At 41.1% G+C, this 27328-nt stretch overlaps 1 protein-coding gene across 11 annotated transcripts in view; it reads right to left on the reverse strand.

The window, feature by feature from the left end:
- The window catches only part of CACNA1C (calcium voltage-gated channel subunit alpha1 C), an 896734-nt gene that overhangs the window by 279083 nt on the left and 590323 nt on the right, over window positions 1-27328 (reverse strand). For all 11 annotated transcript variants that reach the window (XM_049885094.1, XM_049885093.1, XM_049885097.1 and 8 more), the window contains exon 5: window positions 11956-12095. In XM_049885094.1, the coding sequence (XP_049741051.1) occupies window positions 11956-12095 (140 nt within the window). The remainder of the gene's footprint in view (window positions 1-11955; window positions 12096-27328) is intronic.

The raw sequence follows: 27328 nt of genomic DNA on the forward strand, positions 1-27328 counted from the left end.
CAGATTGCTATTTAACTCTCGAATGTTCTTTTAAAGTATATCTGTTTTGTCTTGACGGCAATCTTGTCATATATTTCTATTACACATGCCTAATCACGTAACGTGGCGTGATGTGACGTAACTTAACACCTAACACTGAGCACTTACTATAAGCAAGGAACTGTTTTAGTGCTTTGTGTGGATGAACTCATTTAGTTTTTTCGACAACATATGAAATAGGCTCTATTATTAGTCCCATTTTACTGATGAGGAAACTAAGGCACAGAGAGACTTAGTAACCTCCTCAAAGTCACAGAGTGAGTAAATAGCAGAAGCCAGGCAGTCTGATTCAAGAGCTCATGCTCAAAACCACTGTGCTGTAAGCCTCTCCCAGTGTCTTCTACATGGAACCCACTCAACAAATATTTGTCGACTGATTGGTGCTAATTTGTTTTAAGAAAATAGTTCTAACCTGAGCAAGGAAAAATAAGAAGAAAGAGTTTGACCCTTTTGCACACAAGATCTTCACTGCTCCTTCTCGACACTCAATTAGGAAGCCAACTCTTGTGTAATGACATGCTGCTTTCTATTCCATGTGCTCCCAGAAATAACACTTTTAACTGAGAAAAAGGGAACCCAGAAAGACTAATCTTATACACATTCACATCATAGGAAGAAAAGAAAATAAAAAGTCCCACCACAAAGCTTTAAAGCATTCAAGTCTTTTGACAGATGGGGAGAGAATCCTGTTTATCTCTGCATCACTGGTGCCTAGCTTAGTGCCTGGCTTACAGAAAGGGCTCAATAAAAGCTCATAGTAAATGGATGGTGTTCTCCAAGGATGGTGCTGGTCTTGCATGCAGGCAACTGTGCAACCTCCATCATGATCAAATCAAGCCTGGGCTGCTCCCAGCTTTTGTTAAAAAAGACCCCACACATTTAAAAGGCACTTTCTCACCTCCACCTGTCTTTCCCTTTATTCATTCTACTCCTGCAAGTTCTTCTCCAGGAGGGCATATGAGATTATACAGAAAGGAGAAAATGACCCCTTGGTTACTGCTCCACAAATGAATATACTCCTTTTACATACATTGTAAATATTTAATCACAACTGTCCATATTTATTGTTCACATGTATTATATAATGTTTATTTTTCCATATGGCTTATCTTTTGGTACAACATGCAAGCTTTGCAGCACTTCTGTTGTGGTAGAGTAGGTGCTTCACAAGCAGTGGGAACTGATCTCTATGAAGCAAAATGACCAATCTTTCAATTACACAGAATTTCATAGAGTCAATATGACTTTTATATCTACAGTGTTATCAATGCCTAAATCTTGCAGTCTTATTGTCTTAGGCTGGGTTCTCTACAGAAGCAAAACCAGTGAATTGTCTATATATATTTGGAGAGAGAGAGAGAGACATATCAAGGAAATGGCTCAAGCAGTTGTAAAGGCTGGAAAGTACCAAGTTTGTGGGTCAGGCTGGGGCTTCTCCTGACTCACATAGCTGCAGATGCCGGCAAACCCAAGATCAGAAGCTCAGAAAACTGAAGCCTCTGGCTCACAGGCTGCGGAGGCTAACAAATCCCAAGACTGGTAGGGAAGCTGGCAGGTTGTTGGCTCACCGACTGTGGAGGATGATGAATTCGAAGATCAGCAGATAAGCTGGTAGCTCAAGTCTCAAGAACTGGAGTTCAGATGAACAGGAGCTGGCTGCAGGATTCAGGGCAAGCAAAAGCCTATGAGCCTTGCCAGAAAGTCCACCTATATTGGATGCTGGTCACCCCCCCAAGGAAACTCCCTTTCAACCGATTGGCTACTCACAGCAGATCCCATCATGGAGGTGATCACATTATATAAGATCTCGTCACGGAAGTGATTACATCATTATACGACTGCCAAACTACATCGTAACTGCCAAACCACTGAGAATCATGGTCCAGACAAGTTGCCACACAGCCTTAACGATCACACTTACTAAACATCTCCAAGGCCACAGTCATTCTTCTTCCTTCCTTTTCATAATTCCCTGGAAAGCCCTCTGTTTATCCTTCAAGAGCCATCCCAAATGCCACCTCCTCCAAGAAGGCTTTCCTGATTCTCTATCCCCAAAGCATATTTGCCATGGAACTCATCACATCTTATCTAAGCTTCTTGTTTGGCTCTCTCCAATTTTTATCCTATACCATAGGTTTTATGACCATTCTTTCCCTTCTACTATGCTTCAAGCTCTTAGCTTGAAACACACTTAGCTTCTGACTCATCTTTGTGTCTGCTACACTGGCTAGCAAAGGGTCTTACATAAAGTAGGTACTCAGTACATTTTGTTCGACAAATTAATCAATGACTCATGGACTTGTACTCTCATAATCATCTCCCTCCCTCCATAATCTGTGAATACAAGACTCCAATGGCATTTAATAAACACCTGGGCGTTTAAAAATAACAGCAACTTCTTGGGCCCCTAACACTCTTGGCTTAGAGTTGCCGATCTCACAAACCAGCCAGTTAACCTATTTTTTAATAGTAACACCCTGCGTACACATCACAGAATAGTCATGAGGATCAAATAAGACAGAAGCGAAAACACTTTGGAAACACTAAAGAAGGCACATATAAATGGAAGGTCTTTCGGTATTAAAAATCATTTTGGTGAGCTGGTTAGTTCTAGTTCTTAGGAAATGCCACTTAGCCATGAAGGGACAGGTCTGTGTAATGATATCCATTCATCCCACTAGTATTTATCTGGCATTGCTGTAGGTTATGATGATATAGTGATGAGCAAAACAAATGAAAAGCATTACCTTCAGGGGATTACATTCTAGTGAGGTAAGGTGTAATGAACAAGTAAATATATAGTAGGGCAGATGGTGAAAAGTGGTATGGAGAAAACAAAGTAGGGAGGGGGCTAGGGAGTGTAAGGATGGCTGAAATAGCATGCTAAGGGAAGGCCTCTCTGATAAGATGACATTTCAGCAGATTAAAGGTGAGTGGGCAAGCCATGTAGATAGCTGGGTAAGGAACATCCCAGACAGGAGGAACAGCAAGTGCAAAGGCCCTACAGTGAAAATGAACTTGGAATGTTGGAAGAACAGCCAGGAGGCCACAGAGCCTGGACAGGAGGGAGAGAGGGCAGGGCAGAAGGAGAAGAGGTCACAGTAGAGAGAGGGTGGGATCATGAGGGCCTTGTAGGACTTTGGTTCTCACTCCGACTGAGTTGGGAAAGATTTGGAGGGTTCTGAGCAGTGACAAGATCTCACATACATTTTAAGAAAGCCATTACGGCTGCTATGTTAAGACTAGGCTAGGGCAAGAGACAAGGGGAGAAGTAGAAAATCCTATTTGGAAGCCACCACAATAACCCAGGTGAGAGACGATGGTGGCAGGTACCAAGGTGAATGTGCAGGTGGTAGGATATATTTTGAAGGTATAGCTAATGGGAGTTTCTTATAGGTTGGATGCAAAGGGTGAAAGAAAGAAATAAATCAAAGACTTTTGGCCTGGGCAGCTGGAAGGATGAAGTTGATATTTGACTGAGATGGGAAACACTTCGGGAAGATTGCGAGTTCTGATATGGATGTGGTAAGTTTGAGACACCTACTAGATAACTGATTAAAAGAATAGAGCAGGCAGTTAAGTTTACAAATCTGGAGTTTAGGGGAGAGGGCTGGGCTGCTGACATATGTTGTTGTTGTTAGATGTTGTTGAGTCATTCCAACTCATAGTGACCCTATGTACAACAGAATGAAACACTGCCCAGTGCTGCACCATCTGCACAATTGTTGCTATGTCTGGGTCCATTGTTGCAGCCACTATGTCAGTCTATCTTGTTGAGGATCTTCCTCTTTTTCACTGACCCTCTACTCTACCAAGAATGATGTCCTCCAGGGATTAGACCTTTCTGATAACACATCCAAAGTATGCGAGATGAAGTCTTGCCATCCTCTCTTCTAAGGAGTATTCTGGCTGTACTTCTTCCAAAACAGATTTGTTCATTCTTCTGACAGCCCATGGTACAGGCAGTATTCTTTGCCAACACCATAATTCGAAGGCATCTATTCTTCTTCAGTCTTCCTTATTCATTGTCCAGCTTCCACATGCATATGACACGATTGAAAATACCACGGCTTGGGTCAGGCACACCTTAGTCCTCAAAGTAATGTCTTTGCTTTTTAACACTTTAAAGTGGTCTTTTGCAACAGATTTTCCCAATGCAATACGTTGTTTGATTTCTTGACTGCTGCTTCCATGGGTGTTGATCCAAATAAAATGAAATCCTTGACAACTTCAATATTTTCTCTATTTAAGCCATCACGGTGTGACAAACTGACACACAAGTGGTGGTGCTGACAGAGAGTGGGTAGTTATTACATGATATATAGATGACATTTCATGCCACAAGACTGGACATGATAACCAGGGCATGAGTGCAGATAGAGTAGAGGTTCAAGGATTAAGCCCTGGGGTTCTCCAATATTAAAAGGATAAGAGGATGAAGGAGAATCAGTAAAAGAACACCAAGAAGGAAAAGCAAGTGAAATAAGGGCGGAACAATGTCCCAGAAGCCAAGTGACAATAGTGTTTCAAAGACAAGGGACAAGCAGCTCTATTGAATGCTGCAGATTGGTGAAGTAAAATGGTCAGATTCAGAAAACTGACCATTGTATTCAGTAACATGGGAATTACTGGTGGTCTTGATAAGAGATATTCTGGTGAAGTGGTAGAGGGGAAGTTTGATTAGAGTGGGCTCAGGAGAGAATGGGAGGACAAGAATTGGAGACCATATTCAGAAGCAACTCTCCTGAGGAGTTTTACTGAAATACAAAAGGAGAAAACCTAGGGCTATGAGAAATGTTTAAGAATGAGGCATTTGTCTGCATTTGTAATTGTAGGAGATATGGCTGATATTTTTCTAGACTATATTGACCAAACTAGTACAGTGCATTTATTCACCTTGGTCTACATATTTCTCTACTTCGAAAGGCTGCATAGACACTATTCTGGTGAGAAAGGGTGAAGGGCTGAATAAGCCCTTCCTTTGGGCTCCAAGAAGAGCCATATTCTTTTTATTGGTGACCAACATAAAACAAGATACAGCTGGGGGCCCTATGCATAGACACAGAGCTACTCGTAAGGCTGCCCACAATTGCAGAACCATCTAGTGCCATAATCTGTAATGACAAAAATACCTTCCTGAACTGCATGACCGGCAATACTAGGATCCTGTCTTTGAGGACATGCTAAATCATGCCCTCATCTTGGTGAGAGAATTCTAAGGAGTGTTATCTCTTCCTGACCACCACAATACAGCCCTTGTTGTTGGTGCTGTTGTTGTTGTTGTTGTTAGGTGCCTATCTTAGGCTGGGTTCTCTAGAAAAGCAAAACCAGTGAAGCGTGTATATACATACATACATACATATATATATATATATATATATATATACACATACACACACATATATCAAGGAAATGGCTCATGCGGTTGTAGAGGCTGGAAAGTTCCAAGTCCGTGGGTCAGGCTGGAGGCTTTTGACTCACTGAGCTGCAGGGGCCGATGAACCTAAGATCATCAGGTCAGACAGCAGGCCTTTGGCTTACAGGCTGTGGAAGCTGATGAATCCCAAGATCAGCAGGTAAGATGGTAGACTGCTGGCTTATGGACTGTGGAGGCTGATGAATCCCAGGATCAGCAGATAAGTTGCTAGCTCAAGTCCCAAGAACCAGAGGTCAGATAAGGATCCAGAGCAAGCAAAAGCCAGCAAGCTTTGCCAGAAAGTCCACATATATTGGTTGTAGGCCACATCCCCAAGGAAACTCTTTCAACTATTGGTTGCTCACAGCATATCTCATCATGGAGGCAATTACATTATATGAGGTCTCATTATGGAAGTGATTACATCATTACTTAGCTGTAAAACTACATCATAACTGCCAAACCACTGAGAATCATGGTCCAGCCAAGTTGACACACAACCTTAACCATCACAGTGCCGTTGAGTCAGTTCCAGCTCATAGTGACCTTTTGTACAACAGAATGAAGCATCGCCTGGTCCTGCGCCATCCTCACAATCCTTGCTATGTTCAAGTTCATTGTTGCAGCTACTGTGTCAGTCCATCTCATTAAGGGTCTTCCTCTTTTTTGCTAACCTTTTACTTTACCAAATATGATGTCCTTTTCTAAAATACAGACAGAGACAAGACACTATCTTTAATTTCTTCTGCAACTCTAATCTAGTTCTCCCTTTTAATGCACTGAAGCATGAGTGGCTCTCAACCATATGCATCTCTGATTAAGAATCTCTGTACTAGAGTAATTACTGCACTATTTCTGATAACAATCTCCTCAATCTCTTTGTGTTAGCTTGTACTATATGTTCATAATTATTTGTCCACACTACTCTGTAGGTACAGTATACTTCTATGCCCCACCATCTTTGAGTTTAGCCATGTGACTTGCTTTTGCCAATGGAATGTGAGCAGATGTGATATAAGCCACATTTAAGCATGAACTTTACGTTTGTGTGCTTTAGCTATATGCTCCCTTTTTGAGCTTTGACCCCTACGATAGAACAACGTGGCCCACATGGTGGCTGCTCCTTCAACCTGGGCTCTAGAATGAGATGGAATGCAGATTTGGTCAAACCCAGAGCCCAGTTGAGCCCAGCAGAGCTGCAGCTGACATGCCATCATTATGTAATCTGAGTCAGGTATAAATGTTTGTGACTGTAAGTCACTGAGAGTTTGGGGTTGTTTGTTCCTGCAGCAAAAGCCATCTAATATACACTTTTATTAGACTGTTAAATTCCTCAAGTGAAAGGACTACATTTATTCTTTATGATATGCCCTAACACTCAGCACAATGCTATGAAAACTGGGCAATGATTAATTCTGTTATACATAAAGTCACCATGAGTCAAAGCCGACTTGACAACAACAATAAGTACATACAGGGTGGGGTAAGATTCATCATGTCCATTGGCTGAAGTTTATAATTTATTCATACTTCCTATCACTGACACATTGGTTGTACCACCACAAGCTCCTTAAAGTTATGTTCAAAGACCCACTCTGGCACAGCACAGTTCTTAAAGACAATGTTCTACATCCTACTTTGGTGAGCAGCATCTGGGGTCTTAAAAGCTTGCAAGTGGCTCTATCTAAGATAAAACTATCAGACCCTTCTAGTTTAGAACAAAGGAGAGGGAAAAAACCAAAGGCCCAAGAGAGCAACTAGTCCAAAGGGCTATTGGACCACATGAATCACAGCCTACAAGACCTCAAGATCAGAAGAACTAGATGATCACTTTGACTGGGATTACAATAGTGGGTCCCAGACAGAGTGGGAGAGAAATGTAGAACAAATGGTCAAATTCACAAAAAGACCAGACTTATTTATCTGACAGAGACTATTGGAACCCCCAAGGCTATGGCCCCCAGATACCCTTCTAACTCAGACTTGAAGTCACTCCTGAAGCTCACCTCTCAGACAAAGATTAGGCAGACCGATAAGACAAACAATAACATATGTAAGGAATGTGCTTCTTAGATCAATCAAGTATACAAGATCAAATGGGCAACACCTGTCCAGGAACAAAGACAAGAGGGGGGAGAGGACAGGAAAACTAGATGAATGGACACAGTGAACCTGGAGTGGAAAGGGAAAGGGGGAGAGTGCTGACACAATGTGGGATTGCAGCCAATGCCATGAAACAATTTGTGTATAAATTTTTGAATGAGAAACTAATTTGCTCTGTAAACTTTCACCTAAATCACATTAATAAAATAAAATAAAATAAAATAAAATAAAATAAAATAAAGGTCCTCTCACCCTCCTTTCCAACTGCCTGATTTTGGTCTTTTGAAACATGGCTGGTTAGTAAAGAAAACTCAGATAATTTATGCTTCACAAAAGGAGAATTGGGCCTTGGCCATCACATACATGGTTTCTATCCCTGCTGTTGTTGCGTGCCGTCAAGTCATTTCCAACTCACAGCAACCCTATACGACAGAGTAGAGCCACTCCATCCAAAAAAAACTCCAAACCTGTTACTGTCAAGTTGATTCTGACTCATAGTGACACTAAAGAACAGGGTAGAACTGTCTCATAGGATTTTCAAGGCTGTAAAATTTTGCTGATGATCATTCAAAAGTGGTTGCAGCGATATCCTGACAGAACTGCCAGAAGTTCAAGCCAGATTCAGAAGAGGACATGGAACAAGGGATATCATTGCTGATGTCAGATGGATCATGGCTGAAAGCAGAGAATATCAGAAAGATATTTACCTGTGTTTTATTGACTATGCAAAGGCATTCAACTGTGTGGATCATAACAAATTATGGATAACATTGCGAAGAATGGGAATTCCAGAACACTGAATTGTGGTTTTGGTTTGGCTTTTGCAAATTCCCTAAGCTTGTGTTTATCTGTAAATGACTTAATTTTGCCTTCTTATTTGAGAGACAGTTTTGCTGGATATATGATTCTTGGCTGGCAATTTTTCTCCTTCAATGCTCTATATATGTCATCCCATTGCCTTCCTGCCTGCAAGGTTTCTGCCGAGTAGTCTGAACTTATTCTTATTGATTCTCCTTTGTAGGTGGCTTTTTGGTTACCCCTGGCTGCTCTTAAAATTTTCTCTTTATCTTTGGTTTTGGCAAGTTTGATGATAATATGTCTTGGTGACTTTCTTTTGGGATCTGCCTGGTATGGGGTTCAATGAGCATCTTGGATAGATATCCTTTCATGTTTCATGATGTCAGGGAAGTTTTCTGCCAACAAATCTTCAACAATTCTCTCTGTATTTTCTGTTATCCCTCCCTGTTCTGGTATTCCAATCACACGCAAGTTATTCTTCTTGATAGAGTCCCACATGATTCTTAGGGTTTCTTCAGTTTTTAAAATTCTTTTATCTGTTTTTTTCTTCAAATATATTGGTGCCAAGTGCCTTATCCTCCATCTCCCCAATTCTGCATTCCAGTTCCTCGATTCTGCTCCTCTGACTTCCTACTGAGTTGTCTAATTCTGTAATTTTGTTGTTAACCTTTTGAATTTCTGAATGATGTCTCTCTATGGATTATTGCAGCTTATTAACTTTTTTTAATTATGCAGAACACTTAATTGTGCTCATGGGCAATCTGTCCTTAGACCAAGAGGAAGTTGTTTGAGAACAAGAGGATAATGTGTTGTTTAAAGACAGGAAAGGTGTGCATCAGGGTTGTATCCTTTCACCATACTTATTCAAACTGTATGCTGAGCAAATAATCTGAGACGCTGGACTATATGAAGCATAACGGGGCACCAGGACTAGAGAAAGGCTCATTAACAGCCTGCGATATGCAGATGACACAGCCTTCCTTGCTGAAAGTGAAGAGGACTTGAAGCACTTACTGATGAAGATCAAAGACCACAGCCTTCAGTATGGATTACACTTCAACATAAATAAAACAAAAATTCTCACAACTGGACAAATAAGCAATATCATGATAAATGGAGAAAACATTGACGTTGTCAAGGATTTCATTTTACTTAGATCCACAATCAATGCCCATGGAAGCAGCAGTCAGGAAATCAAATGCTGCACTGCATTGGGCAAATCTGCTGCAAAAGACCTCTTTAAAGTGTTAAAAAACAAAGATGTCGTTTTGAGAGCTAAGGTGCGCCTGACCCAAGCTGTGGTGTTTTCAATCGCCTCAATGTATGTGAAAGCTGGGCAATGAATAAGGAAGACCGAAGAAGAATTGATGCCTTTGAATTATGCTGTTGGCGAAGAATATTGAATATACCATGGACTGCCAGAAGAATGAACAAATCTGTTTTAGAAGAAGTACAGCCAAATGCTCTTTAGAAGCCAGGATAGCGAAACTTTGTCTCAAGTACTTTGGACACGTTATCAGAAGGGACCAGTCCTTGGGGAAGGACACCATGCTTGGTAGAGTAGAGGGTCAGCAAAAAAGAGGAAGACCCTCAACGAGATGGATTGACACGGTGGCTGCAACGATGTGCTCAAGCATAACAATGGTTGTGAGGATGGCGCAGGACTGGGCAGTGTTTTGTTCTGTTGTACATAGGTTGTTATGAGTTCAAACTGCCTTGATGGCACCTAAAAACAACAACAATCTGTACAGAAGCAGACTGCCGCATCTTTCTCCCATGGAGTGGCTGGCGGGTTCGAAATGCTGACCATTTTGTTCGCATCCAAGTGCTTAACCACTGCTCCATCAGGGCTCCATTAGAACTCCCCCATGGGTGCCCCAAAATAGTTAAGACCAAGTAAAGAATGCCCATCTTTAACTGCACTTGAGTGGTTTAGCTTTACGCCCCCTTTCAAGGTTAAGAGAGGCCACAAGCTTTGTACAGCAGTCCCTGATGCAAAGAAAACAAACTCCTGCCCTCATTTATTCAGTAAATCCCCCTACCATGTGCAGAGACTGCTTGAGACATTGTGCAGGGATCAGAGACAATATAAGCTATGGCTCTGCCACTTAGGAGGCTTATAATGATTACAATTATGAAACAATCTAGAGTTATACAACCATTTAATTCTTTAAAAGAGGGAGTGTGGTATGGTAGGAAAGAGGGTTAGTCTGGTTCTAACTCTGGTGTTAGCTAACTAAGTTACTTTGGGGAGATCTTTTCACTATTCTGTGTCTCAATTTCCATGTGCAAAATGGAATCAAACAGGCAATGCCAGGCCCCTCATGCTTCTATGGTTTTGTGACTTTAAGTGATATCACCAAGCAGCACAGATGTAACCCGAGTGCACGGTGTGGGGTACAGGCAGGAAGGGCTGTGCATTCTAAGGACCCCTTTCTTTTCTGTGCCCTGTCCCCATCTCCAAGCTAGCCTGGTTCCAGCCCAGTCATGAGTATCTATCTCCTATGCCCTGGGTCATAGGCCATCCTAGAGATCCAAGAGAGCTAACCTAAGAGTATGAGTCTTCAGCAAAGGAAGTCTGGAATTATTCTCAGATACCACAAATTGGACAAGGAGGAGTGGAAGGAGGTGTTTTCCAAATGTTGACTTAGCCTCCAGCAGCTACCTGGGCTGGGTCTGCTTGGGCCCATGCTGGGTGCCTGAAGTGGCTATGTTCATCCATAACGGGACAGGCTTCTGGAGGAGTGGTAAGGAGATGTCTAGGTGGCTGATACCCTTTTAGACAATATCTTTCTAAAGAAGCCTTTCTGCCTGATTCAGAGAGCTGAGTACCCTCCGCTTCTTGGGCAAAACAAGTTCATAATGACAGGTTAAAAAAAAAAAAAAAAAACCAAACCCACTGCTGTTGAGCCGATTTCCGATCCATAGTGACCCTATAGGACAGAGTAGAATTGCCCCGTAGAGTTTCCAAGGAGCGCCTGGCGGATTAGAACTGCCGACCTCTTGGTTAGCAGCTGTAGCACTTAACCACTATCCCGACAGGTAGAGTGTCCATAAACAATATTTTTGAGACCTGGGATCCCCCACAAGACATGGAAGGAGGAGAGGGCTGGGAGAAGCAGCAGAACTTTTAGAACACCTACCGATGCTTTTCTGATTATATACTGGAAAAATACAGAAAGTAGAGATAATCCTATTGGCTAAAATACTGTGCTGGCCTCAGAGATTAGCCAACTCCGCTCACCTAGCTTCTCTCTGATACAAATAGATTTAAATTCCAGGCTCAGAGCCTTGTGGGGATTGCTCAGATGGCCGATGAATTGTTTTCTCTATGTGGGCTGTTTTCATGTGGCTGTGTGACTGCTGAGAATTTTTTTCCAGAGGTTTACAGAAGCCGGAACCACAGTGTGTTTTAATGTTTAACATTTTGATGTTTAACTCACACCAGAGTTGGGTTCTTTAAAGCAAAGGAACTCGTTAGAAAAATCTCAATTTATATGAAATCGGGCTCCTTTGCAAAGTGTTCCTGGAGATTCAGCGAAGGAAAGCAGAGGTGGTGACAAGATAACATTTTAAACAAGAATAATGGCTTTACTTACTCGGGACTCCAGATACCAATCGCAAGGGGCGCAGCACTCGGAAAGCTCTCAGCGCCTTCACGTCAAATCCAGCCCCTTTTCCTCCTAGAGCATTTGCCCCGTCTGCTTTGGTTGCTTGTTCTAAAATTGCACTAAAAAGCCTAGAAGGGAGGAAAGAGAGAAGGAGCTGTCAGAATAGTAGTTCGCTGCCCAGTTGGGCTCTGAATTCTCTGAGTGAAGTCTGGGATAGCAGAGACTGCAGGACTCTCCAGCCCAGGGACCAGTGCCCCAGGTGTGTGAGAAGGATGAATTTAAGTGTGATGTCGGAATCGACTCGACGGCACTGGGTTTGGTTTTTTTGGTTTTTGGTTCCCTTAGTACAGGTGTCACCCGTGCCAAAAGCAGAGCCATATGCCAGAGAGCTAGGAGCAAGGCAACAGGCAGATGCTGGAGAAAATCATAAAGTAGGTCAAGTTTGCCACCAGTGTCCCGGTCTGTTTGCAGTGCCCCTTACACCCTCCATGGTTTCCTAGCTCCCCCTCCCATGGGAGCCATGATCCAAGTACTCTTCTTCCTCCTAACAACTGCCTTGCTTTGAATGTACCTGGGCACAAATAAATGATCCCATAGAAATCTACTTTGTGCCTGGCGTATAACAGATGTTGAAGAAATACATGCTGAACAAGTGAATGAATGGTTGTCTAAACGAATACATTTCAAGAGTGACGGAAACCACACATTAAGGCATGTAACTGAGACATGGCAATTTCAGCTCTGTCGCTTTGGGCCTGTGCTTGTATATTCATGCCTTCAACAAACATGAATACCTGCTCTGTGCCAGGCACTGTTCTAGATGCTGGGGCCATAGCAGTGAACAAAATGGACCAAGTCTTTACCCTTACGGCTTTTACGTTCAGGTGGAGGAGACAACAATAAACCAAACGATCAGCAAACACACACATACATTTTTGTATATGAAGATATATAAAATAAATAAAAATAAAATGTATTTATAACCAAAAAAAAAAAAAAAAAAAGCCAGTTGCTGCCAAGTTGACTCCAACTCATGGCGACTCCATGTATGTCAGAGTAGAACTGTACTCCATAGGGTTTTCAGTGGCTGTCATCTTTAGGAAGCAGATTGCTAGGCCTTTCTTTGAGGTGCTTCTGGGTGGATTCAAGTGGCCAACGTTTCAGTTAGCAGATAAGCACTTAACCATCAATGCTACTCAGGGACTCCATATCTATATAAGCACGTATAAATATATAGTTTATATTATAAAGTATTATATTTACTTACATTTATACACTATATTTACAATATCAATAATACCATACCTATTTGTATTATAAATATATAACTTCTATAAATGTAAATCTATATAGGTACATATATTGCATGTTAGAGTGGTAGGTGCTAAGGAGAAAAATGAAGAGGGAAGGGGATCTGGAGTGACAAGGGTGGGAGGCTGGGAAACGAACTCTTTCCTTAGGTGTCATCTGAGCAGAGACCTAAAGAAAGTGAAGGAGTGAGCCATGTAACCATAGCCTGCTCCAGACAGAGTGCAAAAGCCCCCAGGGAGCAGCACGTTGAGTGTGTTACAGGGACAACAAGGAAGCCAGTGTGGCTGAGGCAGAGCAGGTAAAGGAGGGAGGGCGTAGAGGAGATAAAGTCAGAAGGAAATGGGGGGACCTACTGGGCATGCTCTGAAATGGAGGCTAAGGAAGGTTTTCAGCAGGAGAGGGACACGATTTGATAAGAGTTTTAAAAGAACCACACTGGCTGTTGCATGGAGAATGGGCTGTGGTGGGAAGACCAGAAGCAAGCTGCTGCAATAATCCTCTGGGAGAAGCTGGGGGCTTAGACCAGGGAGGTAGTGTTGGAGGTGGTGAGAAATAGATTCTGGATTTATCTTAAAGATAGAGCTGACGGGATTTGCTGATGGACTAGATGTGAAGTGTGAGAAAGAGAGGAATAGAAGATGATTCTAACAGTTTTGGTCCAAGAAGCTGGAAGAATTAGATAGGGTGGAATGGATATCGGGGGCCCTGTGTTGAGTTTGTTACATTTGAGTTGTTGACTGGACATCTGAATGGATATACTCAGTAGGCTATATTGGGTTTGGAGTTCAAGTGGGAGGTCCAGGATGGTGACAAACATTTACTGGATATATAGAGTGTATTTAAAGTCAAATCATGTGAGGTCACAGAGGAGGCTAGTGTAGGACGTGAAGATATGAAAGGGCTGAGCCCTGGGGCACTTCAACTTTTAGGGGTCAAGGAGGGGAGAAACCAACAAAAGAGACCGATAAGCAGTGGGTTGTGAGGCAGCAGGAAAAGTGGAGAGAATGGAGCCCACTGAAGAAAGTGGTCAATGAGAAGGCAATGCTTAACTGTGCAAATACTGCAGATACAAGGCTGGGTAACTGACCACCGGATCTAGCAATACGAAGACCACTGAGACCTTCAGAATGTGTGTTTGGTGCAATGGTGGGGACAAAAGCCTAACAGATGCAGGTTGAAGAGAGAATGGGAGAAGTTACAGACAGTGAATATAGACAGTCCTGTCCAATGGAAATATGATGCAAGCCACAAATGAGAGCCACATATGTAATTTAAATTGTAAAGAACCAGGTAAAACCAATTGTATTAATAAATAAATAAATAAATTATTAATTAATTGTATTAATATATTAGCCCAATGTAGTCACAATACTATCATTTCAAAATATAATCAATATAAAAATTATTATTATTGTTTATTGTGCTTTAAGTGGAAGTTTACAATTCAAGTCACTTACACACATTATTATATGACCTTTGTTGCTCTCCCTACAGTGTGACAGCACACTCCTCGCCACCCTGTATTTTCTGTGTCCATTCAACCTGCTCCTGTCACCCCCTGCCTTCTCATCTTGCCTCAAGACAGGAGCTGCCCACATAGTCTCACGTGTCTACTTGAGCTAAGAAGCCACTCCTCACCAGTATTATTTATGTCTTATGGTCCAGTCTAATCTTTGTCTGAAGAGTTGGTATCAGGAATGGTTTTAGTTTTGGGCTAACAGAGAGTCTGGGGGCCATGACCTCTGGGGTCCCTCTAGTCTCAGTCAGACCATTGAGTCTGGTCTTTTTACTAGAATTTGAGGTCTGCATCCCACTTTCCTCCTGCCCCATCAGGGATTCTCTGTTGTATTCTTTGCCAGGGCAGTTCTTGGTGGTAGCTGGGCACCACCTAGTTCTTCCAACCTCAGGCTAATGGAGTCTCTGGTTTATGTGGCCCTTTTTTTCTCTTGGGCTCATATTTTCCTTACGTCTTTGGTGTTCTTCATTCTCCTTTGCTCCAGGTAAATTGAGACCAATGGATGCACCTTAGATGGTCGCTTGCTAGCTTTTAAGTCCTCAGACGCCCTTCACCAAAGTGGGATGCAGAATGCTTTTTAATACTTTTTTGTTGTTGTTATGCCAATTGACCTAGAGGTCCCCTGAAACCATGGTCCCCAGACCCCTGCCCCTGCCACTCTGCCTCTTAAAGTGTTTGGTTGTATTCAGGAAACTTCCTAGCTTTTGGACTAGTACGGTTGTGCTGACTTCCCCTGTATTGTGTGTTGTCCTTCCCTTCACCTAAAATGATTGTCTACTATCTAATTAGTGAATACCCTTCTACCTCCCTCCCCACCCTCATAACCATCAAAGAATGTTTTCTTTTGTGTTTAAACTGCTTTCTTGAGTTATTATAATAGTAGTCTCATATAATATTTGCCCTCTTGCAACTGACTAATTTCATCCAGCATAATGCCTTCCAGATTCCTCCATGTTATGTTTCACGGATTCATGGTTGTTCTTTATCATTGCATAGATTCCATTGTGTGAATATACCATAATTTGTTTATCCATTCATCCATTGATGGGTACCTTGGTTGTTTCCATCTTCTTGCTACTGTAAACAGTGCTGCAGTGAACGTGGGTGTGCATATATCTATTCATGTGAAGGCTTTTATTTCTCTAGGATATATTCCAAGGAGTGGGATTGCTGGAGTGTATGGTAGTTCTATTTTCAGCTTTTTAGGGAAGCATCAAATCGATTTCCGAAGTGGAAATTTTACATTTTACTTTTCCACTAGCAGTATATAAGTGTTCCAGTCTCTCCACAACCTCTTCAACATTTATTATCTTGTGTTTTTTGGATTAATGCCAGCCCTGTTGGGGTGAGATGGTATCTCATTGTAGTTTTGATTTGCATTTCTCTAATGGCTAATGATTGTGAGCATTTCCTCATGTAACTGTTTGCTGCCTGAATGTCTTCTTTGGTGAAATGCCTGTTCATATCCTTTGCCCATTTTTTAAATTTGGATATTTGTCTTTTTTTTGTTGAGGTTTTGCAGTATCTTGTAAATTTTAGAGATTAGATGCTGATTGGATTTGTCACAGCTAAAATTTTTTCCCAGTCTGTAGGTTGTCTTTTTACTCCTTTGGTGAAGCCTTTGGATGAGCATAAGTATTTGATTTTTAGGAGCTCCCAGTTATCTAGCTTCTCTTCTGGTATTTGTGCATTGTTAGTAATGTTTTATATACTGTTTATGCCATGTATAAGGGCTTCTAGAGTTGTCCCTATTTTTTCTTCCATGATCTTTCCTGTTTTAGATTTTATATTTAGGTCTTTGATCTATTCTGAGTTAGTTTTCATGCATGCTGGGTGGTATGGGTCTTGTTTCATTTTTCTGCAGATGGTTATCCAGTTATGCCAGCACCATTTGTTAAAGAGACTGCCTTTTCCCCATTTAACAGACTTTGGGCCTTTGTCAAATGTCAGCTGCTCATAGGTGGATGAATTTATGTCTGGATTCTCAGTTCTGTTTCATTGGTCTATGTAACTGTTGTTATACCAGTACCCGGCTGTTTTGACTACTGTGATGGTATAATAGGTTCTAAAATCAGGTAGTGTGAGGCCTCCCGCTTTGTTCTTCTTTTTCAGTAATGCTTTACTTATCCAAGGCCTCTTCTCTTTTCATATGAAGTTGGAACTTGTTTCTCCATCTCTTTAAAAAATGCCATTGAAATTTGGATCTGGATTGCATTGTATCCATAGATTGCTTTAGGTAGAACAGACATTTTCACAATGTTGAGTCTTTCTCTCTGTGATCAGAGGAGTATTTTTCCATTTATGTAGGTCTCTTTTGGTTTCTTGGTAGTGTTTTGTAGTTTTCTTTGTATAGGTCTTTTATGTCTCTGGTCAGATTTATTCCTCAGTATTTTATCTTCTTGGGGGCTATTATAAATGGCATTGATTTGGTGACTTCTTTGACGTTCTGTTTGTTGGTGTAGAGGAATCCAATTGATATTTGCATGTTTATCTTGTATCCTGATACTCTGCTGAACTGTTCTATTAGTTCCAGTAGTTTTTTTGTGGATTCTTTAGGGTTTTCTGTGTATAAGAACATATATATCACCTGCAAACAGAGATAATTTTACTTCTTCCTTACCAATTTGGATGCCCTTTATTTCTTTTTCTAGCCAGTGGCTCTAGCTAGACCTCCAGAACAGTGTTGAATAAGAGTGGTGATAAACGGCATCCTTGTCTGGTTTCCGTTCTCAAGGAGAATGCTTTCAGACCCTCTCCATTTAGGATGATGTTGGCTGCCGACTTTGTATAAACGCCCTTCATTATGTTGAGGAATTTCCCTTCTATTCCTATTTTGCTGAGAATTTTTTTTATCATGAATGGGTGTTGGACTTTGAGAAACACTTTTGCATCAATTCATAAGATCATGTAGTTCTTGTCTTTGGTTTTATTTATGTGATGGATGACGCTGGTTGTTTTTCTAATGTTAAACCATCCCTGCATACCTGGCATGAATCCCACTTGGTCATGGTGAATTATTTTTTTGTTATGTTGTTGATTTCTTTTGGCTACAATTTTGTTGAAGATTTTTATGTTGAAGTTCATGAGGGATATTGGTCTTTAATTTTCTTTTTTTATGGTGTCTTTACCTGGTTTTGGTATCAGGGTTATGCTGGCTTCATAGAATGAGTTTGGGAGTACTCTATCCTTTTCTATGCTCTGAAATACCTTAAGCAGTAGTGGTGTTAACTCTTCTCTGAAAATTTGGTAGAGTTCTCCAGTGAAGCCGTCAGGGCCAGGGCTTTTCAAAATTTTTAATTTTTTTTTATTTGCACTTTAGATGAAGGTTTACAGAACTAGTTTCTCATCAAACAGTTAGTACACATGTTGTTCTATGACATTGGTTAACAACCCAAGACATGTCAACACTCTCTCTTTTCAACCCTGGGTTCCCTATTACCAGCTTTCCTGTTCCCTCCTGCCTTTCAGTCCCTGCCCCAGGCCTGGTGTGCCCCTTTAGTCTTGTTTTGTTCCATGGGTCTGTTTAATCTTTGGCTGAACCGTGAACCTCAGGAGTGACCTCATTACTCAGCTAAAAGGGTCGCTAGGAGTCATACTCTCAGGGTTTCTCCAGTCTCTGACAGGCCAGCAAGTCTGGTCTTTCTTTTTGAGTCAGAATTTTGTTCTACATTTTTCTCCAGCTCTGTCCAGTACCCTCTACTGTGATCTCTGTCAGAGCAGTCAGTGGTGGTAGCCTGGCACCACTTAGTTGTCCTGGACTCAGTCTTGTGGAGGCTGTGGTAGATGTGGTCCATTAGTCCTTTGGACTAATCTTTCCCTTGTAACTTAATTTTCTTCATCCTTCCTTGCTCCTGAAGGGGTGAGACTAGTGGAGTAACCTAGATGGCCTCTCACAGGCTTTTAAGACCCCAGGTGCTACTCACCAAACAGAATGTAGAACATACTCTTTATAAACTATGTTATGCCAATTGAGCTAGATGTTCCCCAAGACCACGGTCTCCATAGCCCTCAGCCCAGCAATTCCATCCCTCAGGGAGTGTGGATGTGTCTATGGAGGTACCATGACCTTGCCTTGTACAGGTTGTGCTGGCTTCCCCAGTGTTGTGTACTGTCTTACCCTTCACCAAAGTGTCCACTTATCTATTGTCTATTAAGTGTTTTTCCATCCCCATCCCTCCCCTACCTCGTAACCATCAAAGACTGTTTCTTTTTGAGAGCTGGTTTGGAGGTTCTAGCATGGGAGCGCAGCTACTTTTATATTCTTGACCGAAGGATGGTCCTCTCCTCTATCAGGGAAGGTCATTCTCTTCGACTGAGCATGCAGTTTTGGGAGAGATGGACATGGAGCAGTGAGGGAAGAAGGGGACACCACCTAGCCAGCCAGATCAGCCGAATCAACCCTGGCAATCAATGGGGTGACAGATGTCGCAGCCAGATCACCCTCACATCCAAAGGTTTTTCTTTTGTACATAAACCTTTTCATGAGTTTTTACAGCAGTGGTCTCATACAATAAACCCGTTGCTGTTGAGTCAATTCAGACTCATAGCGACCCTATAGGACAGAGTAGAACTGCCCCACAAAGTTTCCAAGGAGCGCCCGGTGGATTCGAACTGCTGATCTTTTTGTTAGCAGCCGCAGCACTGAACCGCTATGCCACCTGGGTTTCCATCTCATATAATATTTGTCCTGTTGTGAATGACTTATTTCACTCAGCATAATGCTCTCCAGATTCATCCATGTTATGAGATGTTTCACAGATTCATGGTTGTTCTTTATCATTGCATAATACTTCGTTGTGTGTATGTACCACAGTTTATCCATTCATCTGTTGATGGGCATCTAGGTCGTTTCCATCTTTTTGCTATCGTGAACAATGCTGCAGTAAACATGGGTGTGCATATGCCTATTCGTGTGATGACTCTTATTTCTCTAGGATATATTCCTAGAAGTGGGATTGCTGGATCATATGGTATTTTTTTTTTCTAGGTTTCTAAGGAAGGGCCATATCATTTTCCAAAATGGTTGTATCATTTTGCATTCCCACCAGCAGTGCATAAGAGTTCCAATCTCCCCGCAGCCTCTCCAACATTTGTTATCTCCTGTTTTATTGATTTGTGCCAGTAATGCTGGGGTAAGATGGTATCTCATTGTGGCTTTGATTTGCATCTCTCTAATGGCTAGAGATTGTGAGCATTTTCTCACGTGCCTTTTGGCCGCTTGAATGTCTTCTTTGGTGAAGTGTCTGTTCATTTCCTTTGCCTATTTTTTAATTGGATTATTTGTCTTTTTGTTGTAGATGTGCTGGATTGTCTTGTAGATTTTAGAGATTAGACTGTCTGATTTGTAATAGTTAAAAAATTTTTCCCAGTCTGTAGGTTCTTTTTACTCTTTTGGTGAAGTCTTTTGAAGAGAATAAGTGTTTAATTTTTATAAGATCCCAATTACCTAGCTTATCCTCTGGAGCTTGTGAGTTGTTGGTTGTGGTTTGTATCCTGTTAATGCCATGTATTAGGGCCTCTAGTGTTGATCCTATTTTTTCTTCTATGAACTTCATGGTTTTTGGCTTATATTTAGGTCTTCGATCCACTTTGAGTTAGTTTTTGTATATGGTGTGAGGTATGGGTCCTGTTTCATTTTTCTTGCAGATGGACATCAGTTTTGCCAGCACCATTTGTTAAAAAGACTGTCTTTTCCCCATTTGATGGGCTTTGGGCCCTTGTTGAAGATTAGGTGACCATAGGTGGATGGATTTACATCTGGGTTCTCAATTTTGTTCCATTGGCCAATATATCTGTCGTTGTACCAGTACCAGGCTGTTTTGACTACCATAGCTCTATAGTAGGTTCTGAGGTCAGGTAGTGCGAGTCCTCCTACTTTACTCTTCTTCTTCAATGGTGCTTTACTTATCCAGGGCTTCCTCCCTTTCCATATAAAGTTAACGATAAGTTTTTCCTTCTCTTTAAAGAATGTTGTTTGGTATCTGGATCAGTATTGCATTGTATTTGTAAATTGCTTTGGCAGAATTGTCATTTTCACAATGTTGAGTCTACCTATCCATGAGCATGGTATGCTTTTCCATTTATGTAGATCTCTTTTGGTTTCTTGCAGTAGTGTTTTGTAGTTTTCTTTGTATAGGTCTTTTACATCCCTGGTTAGATTTATTCCCAAGTATTTTATTTTTTTAGCAGCTATCGATGGCACTGGGTTATTATAAATGGTATTGTTTTCCTAATTTCCTTTTCATCGTTCTCTTTATTGGTGTAGAGGAATACAACTGATTTTTGTGTGCTTATCTTGTATCCTGCTACTCTGCTGGATCTTTCTATTAGTTCCAGTAGTTTTTTTGTGGAGTCTTTTGGGTTTTCTATGTATAGTATCATAACATCTACAAATGGGGAGGTTTAATTTCTTCATTACCAATTTGGATGCTCTTTATTTCTGTTTCTTGCCTTAATACTCTAGCTAGGACTTCCAACACAATGTTAAATAGGAGTGGTGATAAAGGGCATCCTTGTCTTGTTCCTGTTCTCAAGGGGAATGTTTTCAGCCTTTCTCCATTAAGAATGATGCTGGCCATTGGTTTTGCATAAAAAAAAAAAATAGATGCCCTTTATTATGTTGAGAAATTTTCCTTCTATACCTATTTTATTGAGAGTTTTTGTCAGGAATGGGTGTTGGCCTTTGCCAAATGCCTTTTCTGCATCGGCTGAGATGATCACGGGATTCTTTTCTTTCCTTTTATTTATGTGGTGGATTACATTGACTGATTTTCTAATGTTGAACCATCCTTGCATACCTGGTATGAATCCTACTCAGTCATGGTGTGTTTTGTTTTTGATACGATGCTGAATTCTATTGTCTAGAATTTTGCCAAGAATTTTTGCATCTATATTCATGAGAGGTATTGGTCTGTAATTTTCTTTTTTTGTGGTGTCTTTGCCTGGTTTTGGTATCAGGGTTATGCTGGCTTCATAGAATGAATTTGGGAGTATTCTGTCCTTTTCTATGCTCTGAAGTACCTTTAGTAGTAGTGGTGTTAACTCTTCTCTGAAAGTTTGGTAGAATTCTCCAGTGAAGCTGTCAGGCTAGGGCTTTTTTTTTGTTGTTGGGAATTTTTAAATTACCTTTCAATCTCTTCTTTTGTTATAGGTTTATTTCATTGTTCTACCTCCGTGTTAGTTTAGGTAGGTAGCGTGTTTCTAGAAATTTGCCATTTCCTCTAGGTTTTCAAATTTGTTAGAATACAATTTTTCATAGTATTCTGTTATGATTCTTTTAATTTCAGTTGGGTCTGTTGTGATATTATCCATTTCATTTCTTATTCAGGTTATTTGCTTCCTCTTCTGTTAGTTTGGCCAATGGTTTAATATATAAAAAAATTATTTGTGAGCTATTTGTCATTCTTTGTTTTGAACTAAATCATCAAAATCTGCTGTATATTTTACACTTACAGAACAGCTAAATTTGGATTAGCCACATTTCAAGTGCTCAATGGCCATATGAGGCTGGTGGCTACCATATAGAAAAGTCTTTTGAGGAATGTAGCTGTAAAAAGAGTAGAGAGAAAAAAAAAGGATGGGTACTAGGAGGGGATATAGGGTAAAGAGAATTTTGTTTGTTTTTAAATAGGAGATACTACAGCATTTTTATATGTGATAGGAATTATCTTAAATAGAAAAATTGATGCAGAATCGAGAAGGAACACTTGAAATGTGGCTAATCCTAAATGAGATATTCTGTAAGTCTTCTGCCCATTTAAGGGACTTTGGACCTTTGTCAAAGATCAGGTGGCTTTAGGTAGATGGACTTGTATCTTGATTCTCCATTCTGTTCCATTGGTCAATGTGTATGTCGTCGTACCAGTACCACGCTGTTTTGACTACTGTAGCTGCATAGTAGGTTCTGAGGTCAGGTAGCGGGAGACCTCCTACTTTGTTCTTCTCCTTCAATAATGCTTTACTTACCGGAGTCTCTTTCCTTTCCGTATAAAGTTAGTGATTAGTTTTTCCACCTCGTTAAAGAGTGCTGTTATTATTGGATCAGGAGTGCATTGTATTTGTAGATTGCTTTGGGTAGAATCAACATTTTCACAATGTTGAGTCTACCTATTCATGAGCATCGCATATTTTTCCATTTATGTAGGGCTCCTTAGGTTTCTTGCAAGTAGTGTTTTGTAGTTTTCTTCGTATAGGTCTCTTATGTCCTTGGTTAGATTTATTCCTAAGTATTTTACTTTTTTATTATAAATGGTACTGCTTTCCTGATTTTCTTTCATAGTTCTCTTTATTGGTGTATAAGAATCCAACTGATTTGTATGTTTATCTTGTATCCTCCTACTCTTGTGAATCTTTCACTAAGTTTCAGTAGTTTTCTTGTGGGGTCTTTAGGGTTCTTATGTATAGTATCATATCATCCATGAATAGGGATAGTTTTACTTCTTCCTTACCAATCTGAATGCCCTTTATTTCTTTTTCTTGCCTTATTGCTTTAGCTAGGACTTACAGCACAACATTAAATAAGAGTGGTGATAAAGGGCATCCTTGATTTGTTTCTGTTCTCAGGGGGAATGTTTTCAACCTCTCTCTGTTGAGAATAATGTTGGCTGTTGGTTTTGTATAGATGCCCTTTTTTATGTTGAGAAATTTCCCTTCCATTCCTATTTTATTGAGATTTTTTATTAGGAATGGTGTTGGACTTTATCAAATACCTTTTCTGTGTAAACTAAGATGATCATGTGATTCTTTTGTTTATGTAGTGGTTTATGATGATTGATTTTCTGATGTCAAGCCATCCTTGCATATCTGGTATGAATTCCACTTGTTGTGATTTTTTTTTTTTACTGATCCTGAATTCTATTGGCTAGAATTTTGTTGAGAATTTTTGCAACTATATTCATGAGAGATATTGGTCTGTAATTTTCTTTTCTTTTTTTTTTATGGTGCCTTTGCCTGGCTTTGTAGAATACATTTGGAAGTATCCTTTCCTTTTCTATGTTCTGAAATTGTTTGAGTAGTACTGTTGTGAGCTCTTCTCTGAATGTTTGATAGAATTCGCCAGTGAACCCAATTGGGCCAGGACTTTTTTTTTTTTTTTTCTTTTTACCTTTTCATCTCTTCTCTTGTCATGGATCTATTCAGAATTTCTACCTGAGTTTGTGTTTTTTGATAGATAGTGTGTTTTGAGAAATTTGTCCATTTCCTCTAGGTTTTCAAATTTGTTGTATAGTTTTTTATAGTACTCTGTTATGATCCTTTTTATTTCAGTTGGGTCTATTGTAATGTCCCCCATTTCATTTCTTAGTTGATTTATTTGCTTCCTCTCCTGTTTTTCTTTTGTCAATTTGGCCAATGGTTTGTCAATTTTGTTGATCCTTTCAAAGACTCAATTTTTGGTTTTGTTGATTCTATTGTTTTTCTATTCTGTATTTCATTTACTTCTGTTATGATCTTTATTAATTTCCTTTCTTCTGGTGGCCTTGGCCTTTTTTGCTGTTCTCTATTTGCTGGAGTTGTAGGGTTAATATTCTGATTTTGTCTCTTTTCTTTTTGATGTGTGCATCTATTGCTACAAATTGACCTCTGAGCACTGCCTTTGCTGTGTCCCAAAGGTTTTGGTATGATGTATTTTCATTCTCATTTGATCCCAGAAATATTTTGATTCCATCTTTGATTTTTCTATTACTCACTGGTTTTGAAGCAAGGTGTTATTCAGTTTCCATGTTTTTGATCTTTTTTCTTTGCTCTTCCTTTTATTAATTTCTACTTTTCTTATGTTTTGAGTCAATCTCTTTTGAGATATAAAAGAGAGAAGTGAGCAGAAAGGACAGGAACCTCATTACCACCAATTAGAAGAGCCAGGAGCAAAGTGTATTTTTGGACTCAGAGTCCCTGGGCTGAGAAGCAGTTAGACTAGGGGAAGGCTGATGACAAGAACCTTCCCCCAGAGTCAAAAGAGACAGACAACCTTCCCCTGGAGCTGGTGCCCTGAATTTGGACTTTTAGCCTTCTAAACTGTGAGAGAATAAATTTTCTGTTTGTTAAAGCCATCCATTTGGGGTACTTCCATTATAGCAGCATTAGGTAACTAAAAGAGCATTTGGTACCAGGAGAGGGGTGCTGCTCTAACAGATACCTACAATGTGGAAGCAATTTTGGAATTGAGTTATGGGTAAAGGCTGGAAGAGTTTTAAAGTGCTTAAGCAGTGTAGTGATTAACAACTTGGCTGCTAACCAAGCAGTCAGTAGTTCAAATCCACCAGCCACTCCTTGGAAACCCTATGGGCAGTTCTACTTTGTCCTGTAGGGTCACTATGAGTCAGAACTGACTCAAGGGCACCTAATGACAACAATAATAAAAGCCTACATTTACTTGAAGAGACTGTTGTGGAATTAGGGACATCAAAGACAATTCTGGTGCGGGCTCAGAAGGAAGTAAGGAGAGCCGTAACACTGGTGACAGTGCAGACGGCAGGAAGCAGTACCAGAGAAACAGCAGCAGCAGACAGAACCAGGAGACTGGCTCTAGATCGCGGAAGCTGGCCCACGGAAACTAGAGCTGAGTGCCTTCAGGAGGATGCTTCCTGGTAGAGTGGGGTGTCTCTGAGCACTTATTGGTGGAGCTAGGCTTACTGACGCATGGAGTGGGAGAGCTGAGTGCTTTCCAGCTGAGGTTTTCTGGCAAAGTGTGGTGTCTCCAGGCACTTACTGGTAGAGCTAAAGAGCTTTGTAACACTTGCCTGAGTAGGGCAGAGGTCGGCTGGTTCAAGAGGCCCAAGGGGCTGAGAGGCTGAGAGGAGAAGTAACCAGGAAGCAGAAGCTGAAGACACAAGGAGCATGGGAGACAGAACTGCCTCTGTCTCAAAGGGTGGGACCACAACCTCTGGGGTCTCAAATGTTGGAACCACAGCTTGCTGGATCTCAAAGGGTGGAGCCACAGCCTCTTAGGTTTCAAAGAGTCAGATCTTCAACTACTCGGTTCTGGAGTGTACAGTTGCCTTTCATGACTGCCAGTGGGATGGGGCTGAATCTGCTACCCAAAACTGAGGCGGCAGGGCTGCCATGCCCAAGGGGCAGAAGAACAGGACCTGCTGGGGCTGAGGAGGGGGTCACCATTCAGATGAAGTAGGAGAATGGGGCCACCCAAAGCCAAGGGAGCAGAGTTGCCATTCTAGTAGGCCTGGAAGGCAGAGCTGAAGCCCAGGGCTGAGGGGCTTCTACCCTGAATCTGGAGAATGTGGCCAACACCCAGAGCTTGGAGGGCAGGGCCATTGCCCATATGGTCTCAGAGAACAGAGTATTATTTTCAAGTCTTGAGAGCTAATGTAAATTGTTCTCCTGGATTTTTGACTTGCTTAGTGCCTGTTATTCCTTTTTTCCCTCCAATTTCTCCCATTGCTAATGGGAATGTCTACCCTTGTGCCTGCTTCATCATTGTACTTTGGAAGCAGATAACTCATATTCTAGATTTCAAAGATGAAGAGGCATTTTGCCTTAGGATGGAATTTGGACTTGGAGTTGATTTAAGACTTTTGGGATGATATGATAGAGTGAAAGTGTTTTACATATGGCAAGGACATAAATTTTGGGGGACCAAAGGGTGAAATGTTATGGACTGAATCGTATCCCCCCAAAATGTCTGTCAGCTTGGCTAGGCCATGATTCCCAGTATCATGTGGTTCTTTTCCATTTAGTGATCTGATGTAATTTTCCTGTGTTGTAAATGCTGACCTCTATGATGTTAATGAGGCAGGATTAGAGGCAGTTATGTTAATGAAGCAGGACACAATCTACAGGATTAGGTTGTATCTTGAGTCAGTCTCCTTTCAGACATAAAATAGGGAAGTGAACAGAGAGGAGAGGGATGTCATTACCACCAGCATGAAGAGCCAGGAGTGGAGCATGTTCTTTGGACCTGGGGTTCCTACACTGAGAAGCTCCTAGGCCAGGAGAAGATTTATGACAAGGACCTTCCCCCTGGGTCAAAAGAGAGAGAAAACCTTCCCCTGGAGCTATCGCCCTGAATTTGGACTTCGAGCCTTCTAAACTGTGAGAAAATAAATTGTTTGTTAAAGCCATCCATGTGTGATGCTTCTGTTACAGCAGTACTAGATAACTAAGACAAAAGAATCTAGGATATGACCATGGGACTGAGTCGACGAGAAAGGATAGAGGCCCAGATCCCTGGAGAAGAAGGTATCAAGGAACTGAGACACTACTGAAAGGATGCTGGCTGGAGTACTGAGTGTTGGAGAGAGTTGGAGTGAGTCCAGGGCTAATGTTTTCAGGAATGAGGGTGGTGACTCAAAAGTCTGTTGTTATTGTTGTTGTTAGGTGCTGTTGAGTCAATTTCAGCTCATAGAAACCCTGTGTGACAGAGTAGAACTTCCCCATAGGGTTTACTAGGCTGTAATCTTTACGAGAGCAGATTGCCAAGTCTGTAGAGGACTGTGATACAGAGAAGTAGGATGTAGAGATGGGTCTGATGGCACAGGCATTGAAACTGGAGGCTTTTAGGAAGGAGAGAGGGACAATGGT

This window comes from Elephas maximus, chromosome 4 (assembly GCF_024166365.1).
Source record: "Elephas maximus indicus isolate mEleMax1 chromosome 4, mEleMax1 primary haplotype, whole genome shotgun sequence".
Taxonomy (NCBI): Eukaryota; Metazoa; Chordata; class Mammalia; order Proboscidea; family Elephantidae; genus Elephas; species Elephas maximus.